The sequence below is a fragment of the Raphanus sativus genome, chromosome 8 (assembly GCF_000801105.2).
Source record: "Raphanus sativus cultivar WK10039 chromosome 8, ASM80110v3, whole genome shotgun sequence".
Taxonomy (NCBI): Eukaryota; Viridiplantae; Streptophyta; class Magnoliopsida; order Brassicales; family Brassicaceae; genus Raphanus; species Raphanus sativus.
Window position 1 is genome coordinate 8,615,021 of NC_079518.1, and position 14,651 is coordinate 8,629,671.

The following is a 14,651-nucleotide window of genomic DNA, read 5'->3' on the forward strand; positions in this document are numbered from 1 at the left end:
TGTTTATATTATATAATTTATTTGTTTTGATATAATATTTGGAAAATTTAGAGTGAAATATTTTGAAAGATAATTTTTTTGTTTGGAATATCAATAATTTATATGTAAACATAGTCACAGTTTCTATTAATCTTTTAATAATCATGTTTAAACTCTTTTAAGAGTTCACATACTATATATTTATTAAGTTTTTATTTTTAATTGTTTTATGTATATATATATTTTTTATACATCATCTGATTTAATTTTAAGTTATTATTTAAAGAATAGGTTAATAACCTTACTTTCATATACATATATATATATATATATTTTCATAAATGTGTAAGTATTTTGAATATTGAAATCTGCAAATTTTATGACCAATAAATATGTTTCAATAATCTTTAGATTTTGAAGCTATAAATTATTTTCAATAGATGCCAAAAAAAAGAATTATTTTCAATAAACTTAATAAAGACAATACTTTTAGAACAACAAACAATACATGTCACCATTTCCAGAAAACATTGGAACCACACTTAGTACGTTGGAACTCTTTCTTTTGAAACGTTGAAATCTCGTATACCAATTGTTAAAGATTAGATATGCAACTATAACACACCTTTGGTTATAAAAAAAAAACACACACACACACACACCTTTGGTTATTTTTTTGAAAGTTTTCCATTGATTTTACTATTGTTTTCCTCCAGCGAGGAGCTTCTTCAAATAAGCTGGCCAAGTTGTTAATGTTACAATGGCTATAGGACGCCATGGCAGTTTCTGTGAATTTGCCTATGTTGAGTTTGCTTCGATTGAAGAGTATTGCCAACAGAGTAACAGAGTATCAGACTCATCAAACCAAGCTTGGTCGGGGCTCCGGACAGACGGGTGTGGCTTAAGATTCCATCAGGAGATTATAGCACTAAATCTGGGTATCTTTCTGCGCTGGAATGCAAAGATCAAGAGTCCCTAACTTCTCAGAATCATCAAACCAACTGGTATAAGGACGTCTGGAACATCAAAGCAGCACCAAAAGTTAAATTGTTTGTCTGGAAAGCACTTCACAACGCTTTTACCTGTAGGGTGGAAGTCACCAGCGTCGCCATATTGTCATCGATCCTTGTGTCCTGCTGATGATCAGCCTTCTTTCCTCTTTATCAGTTTCGCTATGTTGGCTCCATGAGACCAAGCGATCTTGGTTCATGTCTTGTTCAAGGCACTGTGAAACATGATGCTCTACATAACTAAATATAACTCAAGTTTTCTTCTCCTTCCTGAATACCCTGCATAACCCAATACCCACAGCCATCAGAAACAAACAATAATAATAGACAGAACAATTTTCCATATACAATGCAATCAAAAATCAAATCATGTAATCGATACAAATCAAAAATAATATTGTATACTCCCACCTTTCCGGTGGATTTAATATTATGTATTGAAAATTGATTAAAGCAACAAAATAGGAACAAATACGGAACTACTAATAAGATTTTAGTTGACATCTTTTAAAATAATTTGCATAACTGTCTGAATATAGAAAACTAATCATCACAAACTATATAAAACTTCCATTACAAACGCTTGACATTTTCATTTAACAATGTGACACTATTGATTCATACATATGGTCTTTAACATACCTTCTGAACATTATTTCTAAAAACATATTAGATCAATCTCGTCTCTCTCAAGTAGTAACACTTTTTGTAAAAGCAAAAGAGAGGAGACATGAACATACCTTAATCCATATCTGAAACCACTGCTCCAAACATGCTTGTAGGATTTAAGTCTCCCAATGACATCATATCTTATGCCCTGAAAATGGATTAAGTGGGTTCAATCTGAAAGCTTGATAGTAGTCCTACAGGTTTAAAAAGAAAGATTAAGACAAAGCACTATAAACAAATATTAGAATACTAAATCTAACTAATTCAGATTTAATACTTTTCTAGTATCTGAAGCTGGTTTGTACTCTGAAAGTCAGTAGAACTAAACTAAACAAAGTTGGAATCAACTATTTTTAATCACTTTATGAAAGTGAATATTCAGTTTACTAAGAAACTCAGATCCAACTATGATCATCTATGTAAGTACCTAAAAGAGAACCCAAAGGAATGTTCTCAAAGCGTTGATTGCTTTTGAATATTTAAAAGACCTTCATTAAATTTTATTTGGCAAAAAGGAGAAAACTTTACAACATACTTTTGCTGGAAAGCTAAAAAAAAACATGAAAAACTGGTTGAGACAAAAAAGATAAAATAAAAAAACTACACAAAGTAGTAAAGACATAGGCTCACAGCTTGGATTCACGAATGACTGTTGAAAATACATCCCAAAAACACAAACAGGTCAATGTATTCAAAAGAAGACAGTGAGGTTGAAAGAAGAAGCATGCAGCTTCCAGTTCTCTGCTCTTGGCTTCTTCAAGAGAGTTCATGAGAAGCGTTTTATTTAATGGAAGGGACTAACTTAGAGTTTGACCTGCGGTGGAAGTTGAGCACATAAGAACTCAGTTATGACACCATCAATGATTCTATCTTCTTGAGGACAAACCCTCTCTGTTTCGCTGAACCATGTGGAAAGCTCAACGTTAGGGTGGTGAACATGAAACCAAATTAAAAAATATAGCAAACATATCTGACCGAGAAACCCTTACCGCTGCAGGTAACTGGAGTTCGTGGAGCTAAAGAGTAGACCGATCCCGCTTCAAGGTTAGGCTGGTGCGTCGCAAGGCGGTTGACATTCACAGTCACCGGCATCATGGTCGACTGAATATAAAAAAAAACAGCATCAAACAGGATTAAATAGTATGACAAAATTCAAGGCAACAGAGAATTAACAGAGACGATGAATACACATGAACTTCAAATCTTTATAAACAATAAACAAATCATAAAATAATAAGAGTTACATAACCTAAGAGACGATTAAAAGCATGTCGATGCCCATGAGCTCTCCACCAGGTCGGACGTTTCAGGCCTCACAAAAGCGGAGTAAGCGAACTTGACGGTGGAAGAGGAGTGTCCAGCCTGCAGAGCGGAGAGGACCGATACGTTAGCCATTTTACTGATTAGTCTAGAACGAATGTGATGATGTTATGAAAAAGGATAGCTTACCTATTTATAGTCGAACTCTACCGTCTCTGAAACCTTAAAGGTCGCATTGAATCTAGATCGTGCCTGCTCGATTAATTGAGGACTTTAAGGTGATGAATCGGTTACAGGATTTGCCAGGGGAAGAAGATGGAAGGTCAGCGCGCAGACAAAGTCGCCACCAGGTCTGGAGTCGCGAAATCTATTACGCAGCGTTTCATCTACGTGACCTGATAAACCTAATATGGGCCAAACGAAATAAAGCCCAACTGATTTTGAGTGATGCATCCGACGTGGCAAAAAGACTCTCTCCCATTGGTCGATTTAATTAAATGACGTGGACAGCTTAGAATTTGAGGGTATTCCCCTTTTAGTATAGTATAGATTTCGAACCATATTTTCTTTTTCCTTTAAAAAAAAGTTTATTCTAGAAAAAAATATTTTTCAGTCCAAAGAATGCTGGTTTTTTCTGTTGGTGCATATAAATTTAAGACATTTCTAGAATTAACAGTTGGGAGTCGTCACACTGAAAGTGATAAGTGACACTTTCAAGAGGATTTCAGAAACAAGATGTAGTGTTAACACCTACATCTTGCTTGTATATCCTAACCTCTTAACTTTTTCTATTAATTTGCTTTTTGTCTTTCTATACTATTAATGTAGTCAACACGTTCTGCCAATCTTGATAGTGTGTGAATAAACCTGGTTGCTTCTTGTTTCATAGACTCAATCTAAGGGACATGTGTGCTCAAAGATGAGGGACTGTATATATGTGACGTAAATTAAGTGGAGACCTAAAAACTTGACATCTCAAGAAACATAGCAACATTTTGCTTGTTTCTCAAGTTTCTTAACTAACCCGATACCATACATATACGTCCCCAACACATCTGTCATATCCATGATTTGAATTCAAATTCTCAATTCCAAGTTCAAAATTATTTTTGAGTCCTCATTGTAACGGGGATTATAACCTAGTAACTGGGAAAATGTGTCCATTCGTCAAACAAACAGAGATCAGTTGAGGTATTTCACGAGGGTGAATGCCATATGATCGTAGAATGCTAACTTTTCAACTCTATTGCAATCAATGGTGAAATGCATGTGCGTTAGATATAGAGTGAACAGCAAACAAGAAAAAATAAGAGCTAATGTACAAAAGAGAGCGCCATTATAAAACATAAATATTGACGTGTAGATTCACATAGATTTCATTGAGATAATGTAGTGACTTTTGGGTGCAAAAATGGGCTGGCATGTTGACTTATTGGAGTGTTCCAAACAGCCTATCTAATACAGACAACATTAGCATTCACGGGACAACACATACATAAACACAATCATATCTTCATGTCATCCCTCCAATAATATAACCATATCCCTAGCAAAAATAAATTAATAAATGATACAACCATATCCAACAAGCCCTTTTTTCTTTCTCAAATTTGCAATCTGCCAAATTTACAATGATCAACATTTGTAATGCATATTACGCGGTTCAAATAATAGATAAAGCCGCTAAAAATAGCTAAAATTTATATCCATACATTTTTTTTTCCTTTTCTCGCTCTATATTTAAACACCATACTTCTCATGAAAACCATTAGCACCCAAAAGACAATAAAATCTCGACAAAAAAGGATGAGTTCATCATCCTTTTTACGAGTAATATTGCTCTTAGGTGCTATTAATCTTTTCGTAACAATATCAACAACCAAAGCTGCAACACTCGGTCAAGTATTTGAAATCTGTAGGAGTTTATGCCCGGGATGTGACTACGACTCGTTACAGTTCTTGTTCCGACACAACTTGGTCCGTGCCGCAAGATTCGAACCTCCTTTGATATGGGATCAAACACTCGAGAACTACGCTCAAAACTGGGCTAATCAAAGAAAGTCAGATTGTGCTTTGCAACACTCTTTCCAAGACGGAGAGTTTACTCTCGGCGAGAATATTTTCTGGGGATACGGAGCCAACTGGTCTCCGGCTGACGCTGTGGTCGCGTGGGCCAGCGAGAAGAGGTTTTATCATTATGGCTCCAACTCGTGCGACGCTGGACAGATGTGTGGGCATTACACACAGCTCGTGTGGAAGAACACGAGGAGGATTGGGTGCGCACGTGTAGTGTGCGACAACGGTGGGATCTTCATGACTTGTAACTATGATCCTCCCGGTAACTACATCGGCCAGAAACCCTATTGATCGATCATTCATCTTATCTTTTAGAAGTTCTTATGACTTTTTAAAGGAAGTTAGATGGATGTATTTTGTATTTTACTAGAAATAGAAGTGTTTGTGGGGTTTGTGATATTGAATACGTTTGTATCGCTATACATGATTTTGTTCACGTCAAGGTTGTAATTGCATTTCGGTTGTTTATATCTTTATATATAGCCGTTAGAATGACCAATATATGTTTCATCTCTGATGGATTTCAATCCAATGATTCAGAGTCGTTGGAAAATAAGAATTATTAGAATTTTCTGATGAGAACTAGTACATCAAAATTTAAAAACTATTTACAGCAGACCTAATATAAAAAAAAAGTTTCAATTGAAATAAAACATTAATCAATGATTAATATATATGTGGTTATCTTTCTTCTTGTTAACCACCCTAGCAATCTATCCAAGAATGAGAGCAACGTTTTATTTTGAGATCATTTCCATTGGCCAATAAATTGTATTTAGTAGTATATGATCTATGAAATTTATGGAATGTCCTTGTATTTACGGGTTGATGTTGTGATCCCCATTTTTTTGTGTGTGGATTGTCTCCTATGATTATCTTTTGGATTGTTGAAGAAAAAAGGATCTGACGGGGTGATTAAGGGTCAATTAATTATGACAAATGCAATTTGAGAATGTCAACTAGAAGTGGCTTCCATGTTCGATTATGGTTACTACTTATTACTATTTTATATATTGGTAATAAGTAGTAACTATAATGAAAAAATACTAAGAACATTTTCAATGTAAAATTCAATTTTTTAAAAATAGAGTAAAAGTGATTATGAAATAAAATGTTTTAATTATACTTTATTTCTTATTTCATAATGGAATAAATGAACAAACAAAAATAAGTTATTTTATTTATGGAGTAAATTCTGTTATAGAGTGAGAAATTGAGTAGAGTTGAAATAATTTTTGTTCCATATTTATTTTTACTCCATTTTGGAGGAGAAAATAAAGTCGGGTTGGAGATACTTTAAGGACTGGTCTTAGTTCAAGTGTAACGCATTATAAAATACCAAAAGAGAATAGAAGGAATAGTTTTTAGTTTCTTGAGTAAATTTAGGTTTTTTTTAATGATTTAAACCTTCAGCTATTTTAAATCGGATGAAAATCTTCAACTAAAATTTTATGTTTTAAATTTCCAACTATTAAATCATTAATGTCGTTAACCCTCTGTTAACAAAATATATTTTTCTGAACGGAGATCTGTTAAATTGAAACGCGGCATTTCATATAATCACAACAACAACACGAGATGTTTACAATCAAAAAATATTTTAATGATTTAAATCTCCAACTATTTTTAAATCGGATGAAAAACTATTAATCAAAACTTTATGTTTTTTATGTTTTTAAAACCTTAACTATTAAACTTTTAATGCTTTTAACCCTCCTAAACAAAGTCGTTTTCTGGACAGAGACCCGTAAAATCGAAACACAGCGTTTCATTTAATCACAAAAAGACACGATTTGCTTAAAACTCTCCTTTTTCAATGGGCATGAACAATCACACTTCTTCATCAAATAAAAAAAATTAGGGTTCTTCTTCCTTTTCAATAACCAATGAAAGTGAGATAAGTAAAAAATGTGTTATTTCTATAGTAGGTGGACTGAAAAGGAGAGAAATAATTAGGAGTATAAACAACACATTTTTTTTAACTTAACTAACCTTCGATGGTTCTTAAAAAAGAAGAAAAACTCTATTTTCATGAGAATGAATTGTGATTGTCCCGCCATCGATAAATGAGGTTTTAAGCATCTCGTGTCGTTCCTGTAATTAAATGAAACAATGTGTTTCAATTTAACGGGTTCCTGTTCAGAAAATATGATTTTCTTTACGTAAAGTTAAAGACATTAAAGTTTAATAGTTGAGGATTTAAAATATAAAATTTTAGTTGAAGGTTTTTCATCCGATTCAAACATAGTTGAGGACTTAAATCACTAAAGTATTTGTTGAATGTAAGCATCTCGTGTCGTTTCTATAATTATATGAAACACCGTGTTTCAATTTAACGGATCTCCATTCAGAAAAAAATGATTTTATTAACAGAGGATTAACGACATTAACTGTTTAATAGTTGAAGGTTTTGAAACATAAAACTTTATTTGGAGATTTTTCATATGATGTTAAAATAGCCCTTGCAATTTGCAAACGGTATCACTAAAATTAATAATACCATCATGAAACTTTGAACATAAAGCAAGCAATCAAAGAGAAATCTACAAGAATTGCACATCATAAACTAATGTTTAAGTCATATCATATAAAAGAAAAAAAAATACCCGAATTAGAATTTGTCGTCAGTATATATTAATAATTTAAGTACTAAGAATATTTTCAATGTAGAACTCCGTTTTTTCTTTTAAAATGGAGTAGAGTGGTTATAGAGTAAAAAACTTCAAATTTCACTTTATTTTTTACATTATGAAGTAATCAACAAAAGATAAGTTATTATATTTATGGAGTAAACTCCATTATAGAGTTATAGAGTGAGAAATCAATAATAGATTCTAGTTCGGGTATTTTTTTCCTTTATATGATATGACTTAAACATTTAGTTTATGATGTGCAATTTTTGTAGATTTCTCATTGATTGCTTGCTTTATGTTCAAAGTTTCATGATAGTATTATTAATTTTAGTGATACCGTTTGCAAATTGCAAGGGACTGAATCTGATGATAGTTAGAGGACGCAAAGTGTGGTCTAATAAAACCGTCCAACATCAAAATCACTAACGTGTGCTTCGTATCAAAGTTGACATATATTTTGACAAATTTTATTAGAGGACGCAAAGTGTGGTCTAATAAAACCGTCCAACATCAAAGTCGCTAACGTGTGCTTCGTATCAAAGTTAACATATATTTTGTCAAATTTTATTTATTTACCTTCAAATTTTATTTTATTCTATTTTATTTGTGCTGCTTATTGTACTGAATCATAGTATCGTACACACACCATTAAGAGTGCAACCCATAGTTGATTACAACTATTTTGATGGTGAAACATCACAAGAAAATGAGTATTCAGTTTTTTTTTTTTTTTTTCAAAGTAAATTTTCAAAAAGAATCAGATTAGAGAAGTAGGATACACGAACCATGATGGTACAATATAATATTTGGTACCTTGACCGTGCAAAAGTAATCGAGTCACTGAAGTATTAAGCAATAGTATTGTATATTACAAAGCCAATGACCTTCGGTTATATATACTTGCAATATACATTATCAATTGTACACATCAACTTAATCAGTCATAAATTCTCACGTTCCGTCTTCTCCTTTTCTTCAAACGAAAACATCAAACCAAGAACCACCATATAAACTGAATCAAGAACATTATATAACTCATCATTGGTGCTACACATGGAGAACAATACATGCAAGAAAGGATCATCATCAATTTCAAGAAACTCATCGATAGGATACTACTATCAGCGAAGGTCGTCGGAGGGTGTTCCGTTCAACTGGGAGATGCAGCCAGGGACTCCCATTAATACTCAGCCGGTGGAGATTATTCCTCCGATCAGTCCTCCTCCGGCAATGCTCAGCCTAAACTTCCCCACTCCATCCATCTCTGTAGAAGAGCCTAAGCATTCTGTGTTTCCAGCGAAGCTGAAGCTGCGGAGATGGAAACATATTCGCTGCAAGAGATATTTCTCTAGATTGACTAACAAAATGGTTTTCTCTTCTATATGTTTGTACCCTGAGAAACGCTAGCTAGATAGCAGGAGTGAATAGGCCGAGTTAATATTCTGTTAGGCCAATCAACATCCTTTGTAAAGAAGTTATGTGAACATATAATATTTTTTCTTTTTGTTAAATAAATAAAAATACGTGTTGGCAGAAAAAAATACATAACATGAACCCATACTAAAATGGTAGCTTAAGGTACTACAGTTTCATGCAATGTAGACCAATGTTGGTCGGCAAATCTGTTGTAAACGAAACGATTTTTCTAAAGCAGGTGTAGGCGGCTCCGCTCATCTAAATATTAATTTCCTATAAAACCTATTAACTGCTGCCTACCAATTTCTTGAACATTGATTCCATGTAACATAAAAATATATTGATAGACCAAACCAAAGGGAAAATCACAAAGTAAAACTCTTTTAAACCAAAAAAATCCTGCTCTAGTTGCGTGTAACCGGCACTCAGTTTCATCAAGAAACATTAACTTACCAGACCAAGAATCATTTCAGTTTTTTTCAAAATAGAAAATCTACAGTATCTAAAAGATCCATATCTGGAACATAACTAGGTCCAAGACTTGCGGCTCAAGAATCCTATCTCAGACAACTGTGCTTGTGTAGTTTGGGAAGAGGTTGACCAATGAGTCGAGAGAATCGGGATGAAACTTTCTTGCAAACAGATAACAAGGACGTCTAATCCCGTTCCATGTACAAGGCCAATGCAACTCATCTCCATGCTTAAAAACCACAAGTAAAAGTATAAAGAAAGAGAGAGATATAGAGAGAGAATAGATACCACAAGAGCATACCTCTCTCAAACTCGTGACGTGAACACTCATTTCCTCCGACTACACAAGCAAGAAACGATTCAAACAGAATAACATGCTAACATGTGACAATTTTCAAGAGATTGAGTTTTCTAAACATACCGAGACATCTTTCAAAAACTCTAATGAAATATCATGTGGTCCGTAAGTCTTTGGACTACGCCTTCGTTCAGACCAGTCAACATACGTCACTGACCAGTTCGAGATCCCCATGGGATCAATTTTCTGAAAGAAGATCCAGCAAATAAACAAAAAGTTTCATCATCAAGAAAGGTTTGAAAAACTACAGAAGATGTTGGTGTTAAGAAACATATCCTCACACTAAAGAATGTTGGCAAGTAATGTTCATCTGCAGTACAGTTCTTGTCACCCTCTGTCCCAGGCTTACTTACTCCACAATACTTGAGGAACTTTGAGTAGTATAGACTATCAGCCATCACTATCACCGCGTGTTGTCGCTTCATTGTGAACCACTAGCCAGAAGAGCACACAAAAATTACACCACAAAAGTAGAAACATACTGAATCAAGACAAAGCTCCTTGAGATTAAGGCTTGTCTTCTTCACCTGAGAACCCTTTCTAAAATCTTCCTTGGTAATTTCAGGTAACATGTCTTCCATGTGTCTACCTGTCCCACGTGGACCAGGATCCACAAAACTTGAGAAACAGAGATAATGTCAGTGAATGAATATACTAATGAGAACTCAAAACTATTTTTCTTTTGCCTTTAGGGGTCAGTTTACCTCTCAATGAAGCTGACGTTGGAATATAACAAATATCTATAAGTGTAGTCAAAAGTATGCAACGGTATACAACTGCACATGAAAAATACACTTGTGGTGATTTATACAAGACTTAATTGGGACACTTAATCAAGATTGGAATCAATACCCCTCTGAAAGAAGAACAAAGTGTTGGTTGTCAGGATCTTCAAGAGCATTAACTAGTAACCTCTTCTCAGCATCAACCATTGAAGTTCTTCCCCAAGTGACCTCGTCACTATGAATCTCTCGATCATAGAAATGAGGACTGATGTGAACTGGCCGTTCCTTGGACGGGTGGATGTAAATAGAGAACTTCCCTTCATGACCCTTTACAACACCAGCAAAAATTGAGTATATTAGTGAAAAGAATGTAGATAAAGTTGGACTTTGTCTTAGGTGTTTGTTACCTTGAAGAACTCATCCCATAGCAACTCAAATGGCAAAGTACCATGAGTCAAGAACAAGAAAGCGATCTTGGAGTTTTGGGTTATGAAGGAAGGAGTTCTAAGTATGTCTCTGACCACTGCTCGAGCTGCTATCTCTTTAATAGTGAGTTTCCTGATATGAGCAGGTAGCAACGCTGAGAGAGCATCCTCGCAGCCTCTACCGCTGGAGAGTACATGACAGGAAGATCTCTTGCCATGTCGTGGGAACATGTGAGTACAGATCAGAAGCATGCTGATCACTGAAACTGTCAAAACGACACATAAGGGCTTCTTCAAAGATGTGCGGTGACGTGGCCCCAGCAACTTCTTCTGCGCCTTACTCATTGAAACCAACCACGCATAAACACCTCCCTTCTCTCTTTTAATAAGACATACAGAGATCGAATTTTTGTTTCACCTCTACGTACTTCTTTTAAATAGGCATTGCCTTAAGGACATGCAAAGATTGTTTTTGTTTTAAGAAAAGATACATACAAGTTGTTGTTAGTGTCAAGACGATTGCGTCTGTTCTTTTATACTTGATCACTCCATTATCTTAGTAGTTTCTGTCTCTGTTGTTGGGTTTGAAGTAAAGAATTGAAAAGACTTTTTGGTGAAACCAACAAGTCTTCTTCTCCAGTGATTGAATTTAAAACAAAGATTAGACAGAGAGAGAGAGGAACGTTATTAAAGAAGGGTTTTCCATTTTCTCAGATAGTTTCCCTAAGTTTGTTGTTATCAAACAATGTCACAGAAGTTCCCTAAATGATAAATATTTCCATTTTGTGTTGGATTAGAGTTGGCTTCACGACTCTGGAAAAATTGATTATCATGAGCCCCTAAAAGTATAAATGCTTCATAAAAAATGAGATTGCAAAATGGGAGGACTCTTATCCACAGAACCCCACAGGGGTTTTTTAAATTTTTTTTATTTTAATAAAAAAAAAAATTAAAACTGCACCAATTGCGGGCCTCCACGTGTCGTGGGGTTCGCAGAATAGTGACAGAAACCCACAGAATCAGTTTCTCTCTCTGGGCCTTTTTCTCTTTCTCTTCTCCTTTTCTCATATTTTCGTAGACCCCATCCTTTCTTAAAACCCCTATCAAAAACTGCAATAAGAGTGCTCTTAATATCCGGCTGTCTTTGAAGTTTGAGCTATTCTGCTATCATTGTGCTTGGACAGTATAATGGGTTAAGGCAAATGACTGTGTTTTGGACCTTAAGCCCAATTTTGATCGGGCCGGAAAGCAAAATATGTGTTATGAACACAGTGAATATGAAGTTATCTATATTATTAAAGTTGAAGTACAAATTGGAGATGTTTGGAAACAAGAATAGTAGGATAAATGAGATATGTTTGGCAACATGGATAGTAGATATGTGTACTTTCTTTTATTTACACATTTATCCATTGTATTTTCAATAAATTAATAACAAATGAGAATTGCTTAGAAACATTAATAACACATTTAATACTTCTTTTTATTTAAACATTTAGCCATTGTTTTTATAATAAATTAAACAACATTCTTTCTATATTTCTTTTTATTTACAATTGTGTCGCTATATTTATAATTTTTTATGGTAAAAATAAAAACACAAACTGAAATATAAATAGTATATTATTAAAAAATTAAAAAAGTATTATTACCTTATTTAGTTTAGTCAAATATAAAAATTTCAAGATTTCAATTTTCAAAAAAAAAAAATCATAAAATTAATTATAATTCATAGAAAACTGATGCAAAAAAAATTAAAACTTTGAAACATAGATAAATGTATGTCAAGAAGAAAAAAATAATGGCTTATGTTATTAATAAAAATTGGAAATCCATTATATCATTTTTAAAATATACAAAATGGACTAATCTAATTACCTAAAAATATTGTTTTGTCTAAAATAATCATAAAATAAATTTAAATTTTATATACATATTAAAATATGCATATATCCAAAAATTTATTTTTACTAAAATATTTTCCAATAACCGTTATTAAAAATATTTTCAATATATATAAGAAAAATACAACAAAAAGATTAATTTTATATACCAACTTAAATTAAGGTTTTTATATTTCACATTAAACTTTAAGAATATAATATAGATGATTATTTATAAGATGGTACATATAAAATACTATTACTTATATGATTATATATATTGACATGAAAAATGAATAGCAATATATTTTTGAAATATACATCCGCACGGGCATGCGGGTCAAAATTTATTTTAAATTACAATGTAAATATTTAATAATATAGAAATATGTCACATTGTTTAAACAAAATATTAATATAAAAATATTGTACCGTTGCGTTCTAAAAATCATTTATTTTAACAACAAGTCAAATAAATATGTTGATTGGAGAGAGAATAAAACAAAGTCAGAGAAACACATAGTTTACCAGAGTGAGAGTGTGTGTCGAATTTATTATAAAGAAAGTTTCACTAAGATAAATACATTCAATAGCTACAAACAAATAATATATTTCACAAAAGTGAACAATAAAACCCGCGCTTTCGAAGCGCGGGTCAAAATCTAGTTCTAATAAAATAGAAATTTCTCATATCATCCTAACTTTTCTTTTGGGCTGTTGTTCAATTGAGATGTGACTGAATCAGATTTAGTCGATACAATTCACTTTCAGTTTAATCTGGAGATTCATTGCAAAGGTTTGCTTCAAACAATCATTGTGGAAAGCAAGAATGTGTGTTGTTCTTTGGAAATTTATCATAGCCGCTGTGATGATTATGTAGGGCCCTACAAAATGTTGGCCATGACAAGTTCTTTGCAACTACATTGTAGGCTTGTTGGTAAATAACTAAATATTCATAAATGTAGCAGCAGTAGAGTAACTCGTATTTGTAACTGGTTTGTGGATTCAATTAAAGAACATTCGAAACCTTAATTTCTAGAGAATAAAATTGATTACTTCTCTCAATGTAATTATGAAATTATCACCATTCCCATGACATTATGTGTAAATATGATTGAAAGAGGAACTTTGTCACTTACATCAGAGACTCTTATAAATGATGTTAAAATGCAATGTCATTTCCATGTCACAGATCACAAACTAACGCTGAAAATACACTATTTTACATCTTAGCTAAAGAGATCGAGTTATCATTTTTTGACGGAGAATGTATATTTTCCCATGTTCGGAAACTCGCTACGCGCTATCCGTGCGGTGAGTCCGGGCCTAGCGAGTTATCAGAAAATCGGAAATAAATCGGGGAGTACTCGGGGATTTTTTTCTGTATATGTAGCTACTTTAAGTACACATATTATTTTTTTTGGTCAAATAAGTACATATATTAAACATGTAGCAAATTGACATAAGGTAGTCGTGGTCCAGCGGTTTAGGTAAGTTCATTGGGCTTTGGTAATGAGGTTTCAAGCATCATACGTGGCTTTTTATTTTTCTATTTTCTTTCTTTTAAAGAGTGAACAAAACAAATTATGCCCCATTCTTTTTCAACGAAATCTGCAACTAAAGTTTGTACATCCATGGCTTTTAAGCTTCTTCTTTTTCTTTTTTTACTACTTTTCTTATTTTTTATACCTTAATTACACTGGATCTACAAAGAAAAGTCAGATTCGATCTTAAAATCTAAGAAAA

At 33.2% G+C, this 14,651-nt stretch overlaps 3 protein-coding genes and 1 long non-coding RNA gene across 6 annotated transcripts; 2 read left to right on the forward strand and 2 right to left on the reverse strand.

The window, feature by feature from the left end:
* Positions 1 to 508: 508 nt before the first annotated feature.
* Positions 509 to 3,450, reverse strand: LOC108821469 (uncharacterized). 3 transcript variants are annotated; one of them, XR_008937400.1, is made up of 5 exons: positions 3,108 to 3,450; positions 2,648 to 3,020; positions 2,473 to 2,557; positions 1,730 to 1,806; positions 509 to 1,268 (listed from the first exon to the last, which is right to left on the reverse strand). It is a non-coding gene; the product is annotated as an uncharacterized LOC108821469 (long non-coding RNA). The 3 variants fall into 3 exon arrangements; XR_008937399.1 differs by having other exon boundaries at positions 1,730 to 1,852; XR_008937398.1 differs by lacking the exons at positions 509 to 1,268; positions 1,730 to 1,806 and having other exon boundaries at positions 1,873 to 2,557.
* A 1,173-nt stretch (positions 3,451 to 4,623) lies between these two features.
* Positions 4,624 to 5,493, forward strand: LOC108818968 (pathogenesis-related protein PR-1). The gene has a single exon (XM_018591932.2). It carries the CDS (start codon positions 4,677 to 4,679, stop codon positions 5,283 to 5,285), a length of 609 nt encoding a protein of 202 aa, XP_018447434.1. The 5' UTR covers positions 4,624 to 4,676; the 3' UTR covers positions 5,286 to 5,493.
* A 3,088-nt stretch (positions 5,494 to 8,581) lies between these two features.
* On the forward strand, positions 8,582 to 9,100 carry LOC108821728 (uncharacterized). The gene has a single exon (XM_018594718.2). The coding sequence runs from the start codon at positions 8,681 to 8,683 to the stop codon at positions 9,032 to 9,034; it is 354 nt and encodes a 117-aa protein (XP_018450220.1). The 5' UTR covers positions 8,582 to 8,680; the 3' UTR covers positions 9,035 to 9,100.
* Positions 9,101 to 9,605: 505 nt separating this feature from the next.
* Positions 9,606 to 11,367, reverse strand: LOC108821672 (glycosyltransferase BC10-like). Its single transcript, XM_018594664.1, has 8 exons — positions 11,005 to 11,367; positions 10,725 to 10,924; positions 10,577 to 10,648; positions 10,400 to 10,490; positions 10,154 to 10,306; positions 9,936 to 10,058; positions 9,816 to 9,854; positions 9,606 to 9,743 (listed from the first exon to the last, which is right to left on the reverse strand). Exons 1-8 carry the CDS (start codon positions 11,365 to 11,367, stop codon positions 9,606 to 9,608), a joined length of 1,179 nt encoding a protein of 392 aa, XP_018450166.1.
* Positions 11,368 to 14,651: the final 3,284 nt, after the last annotated feature.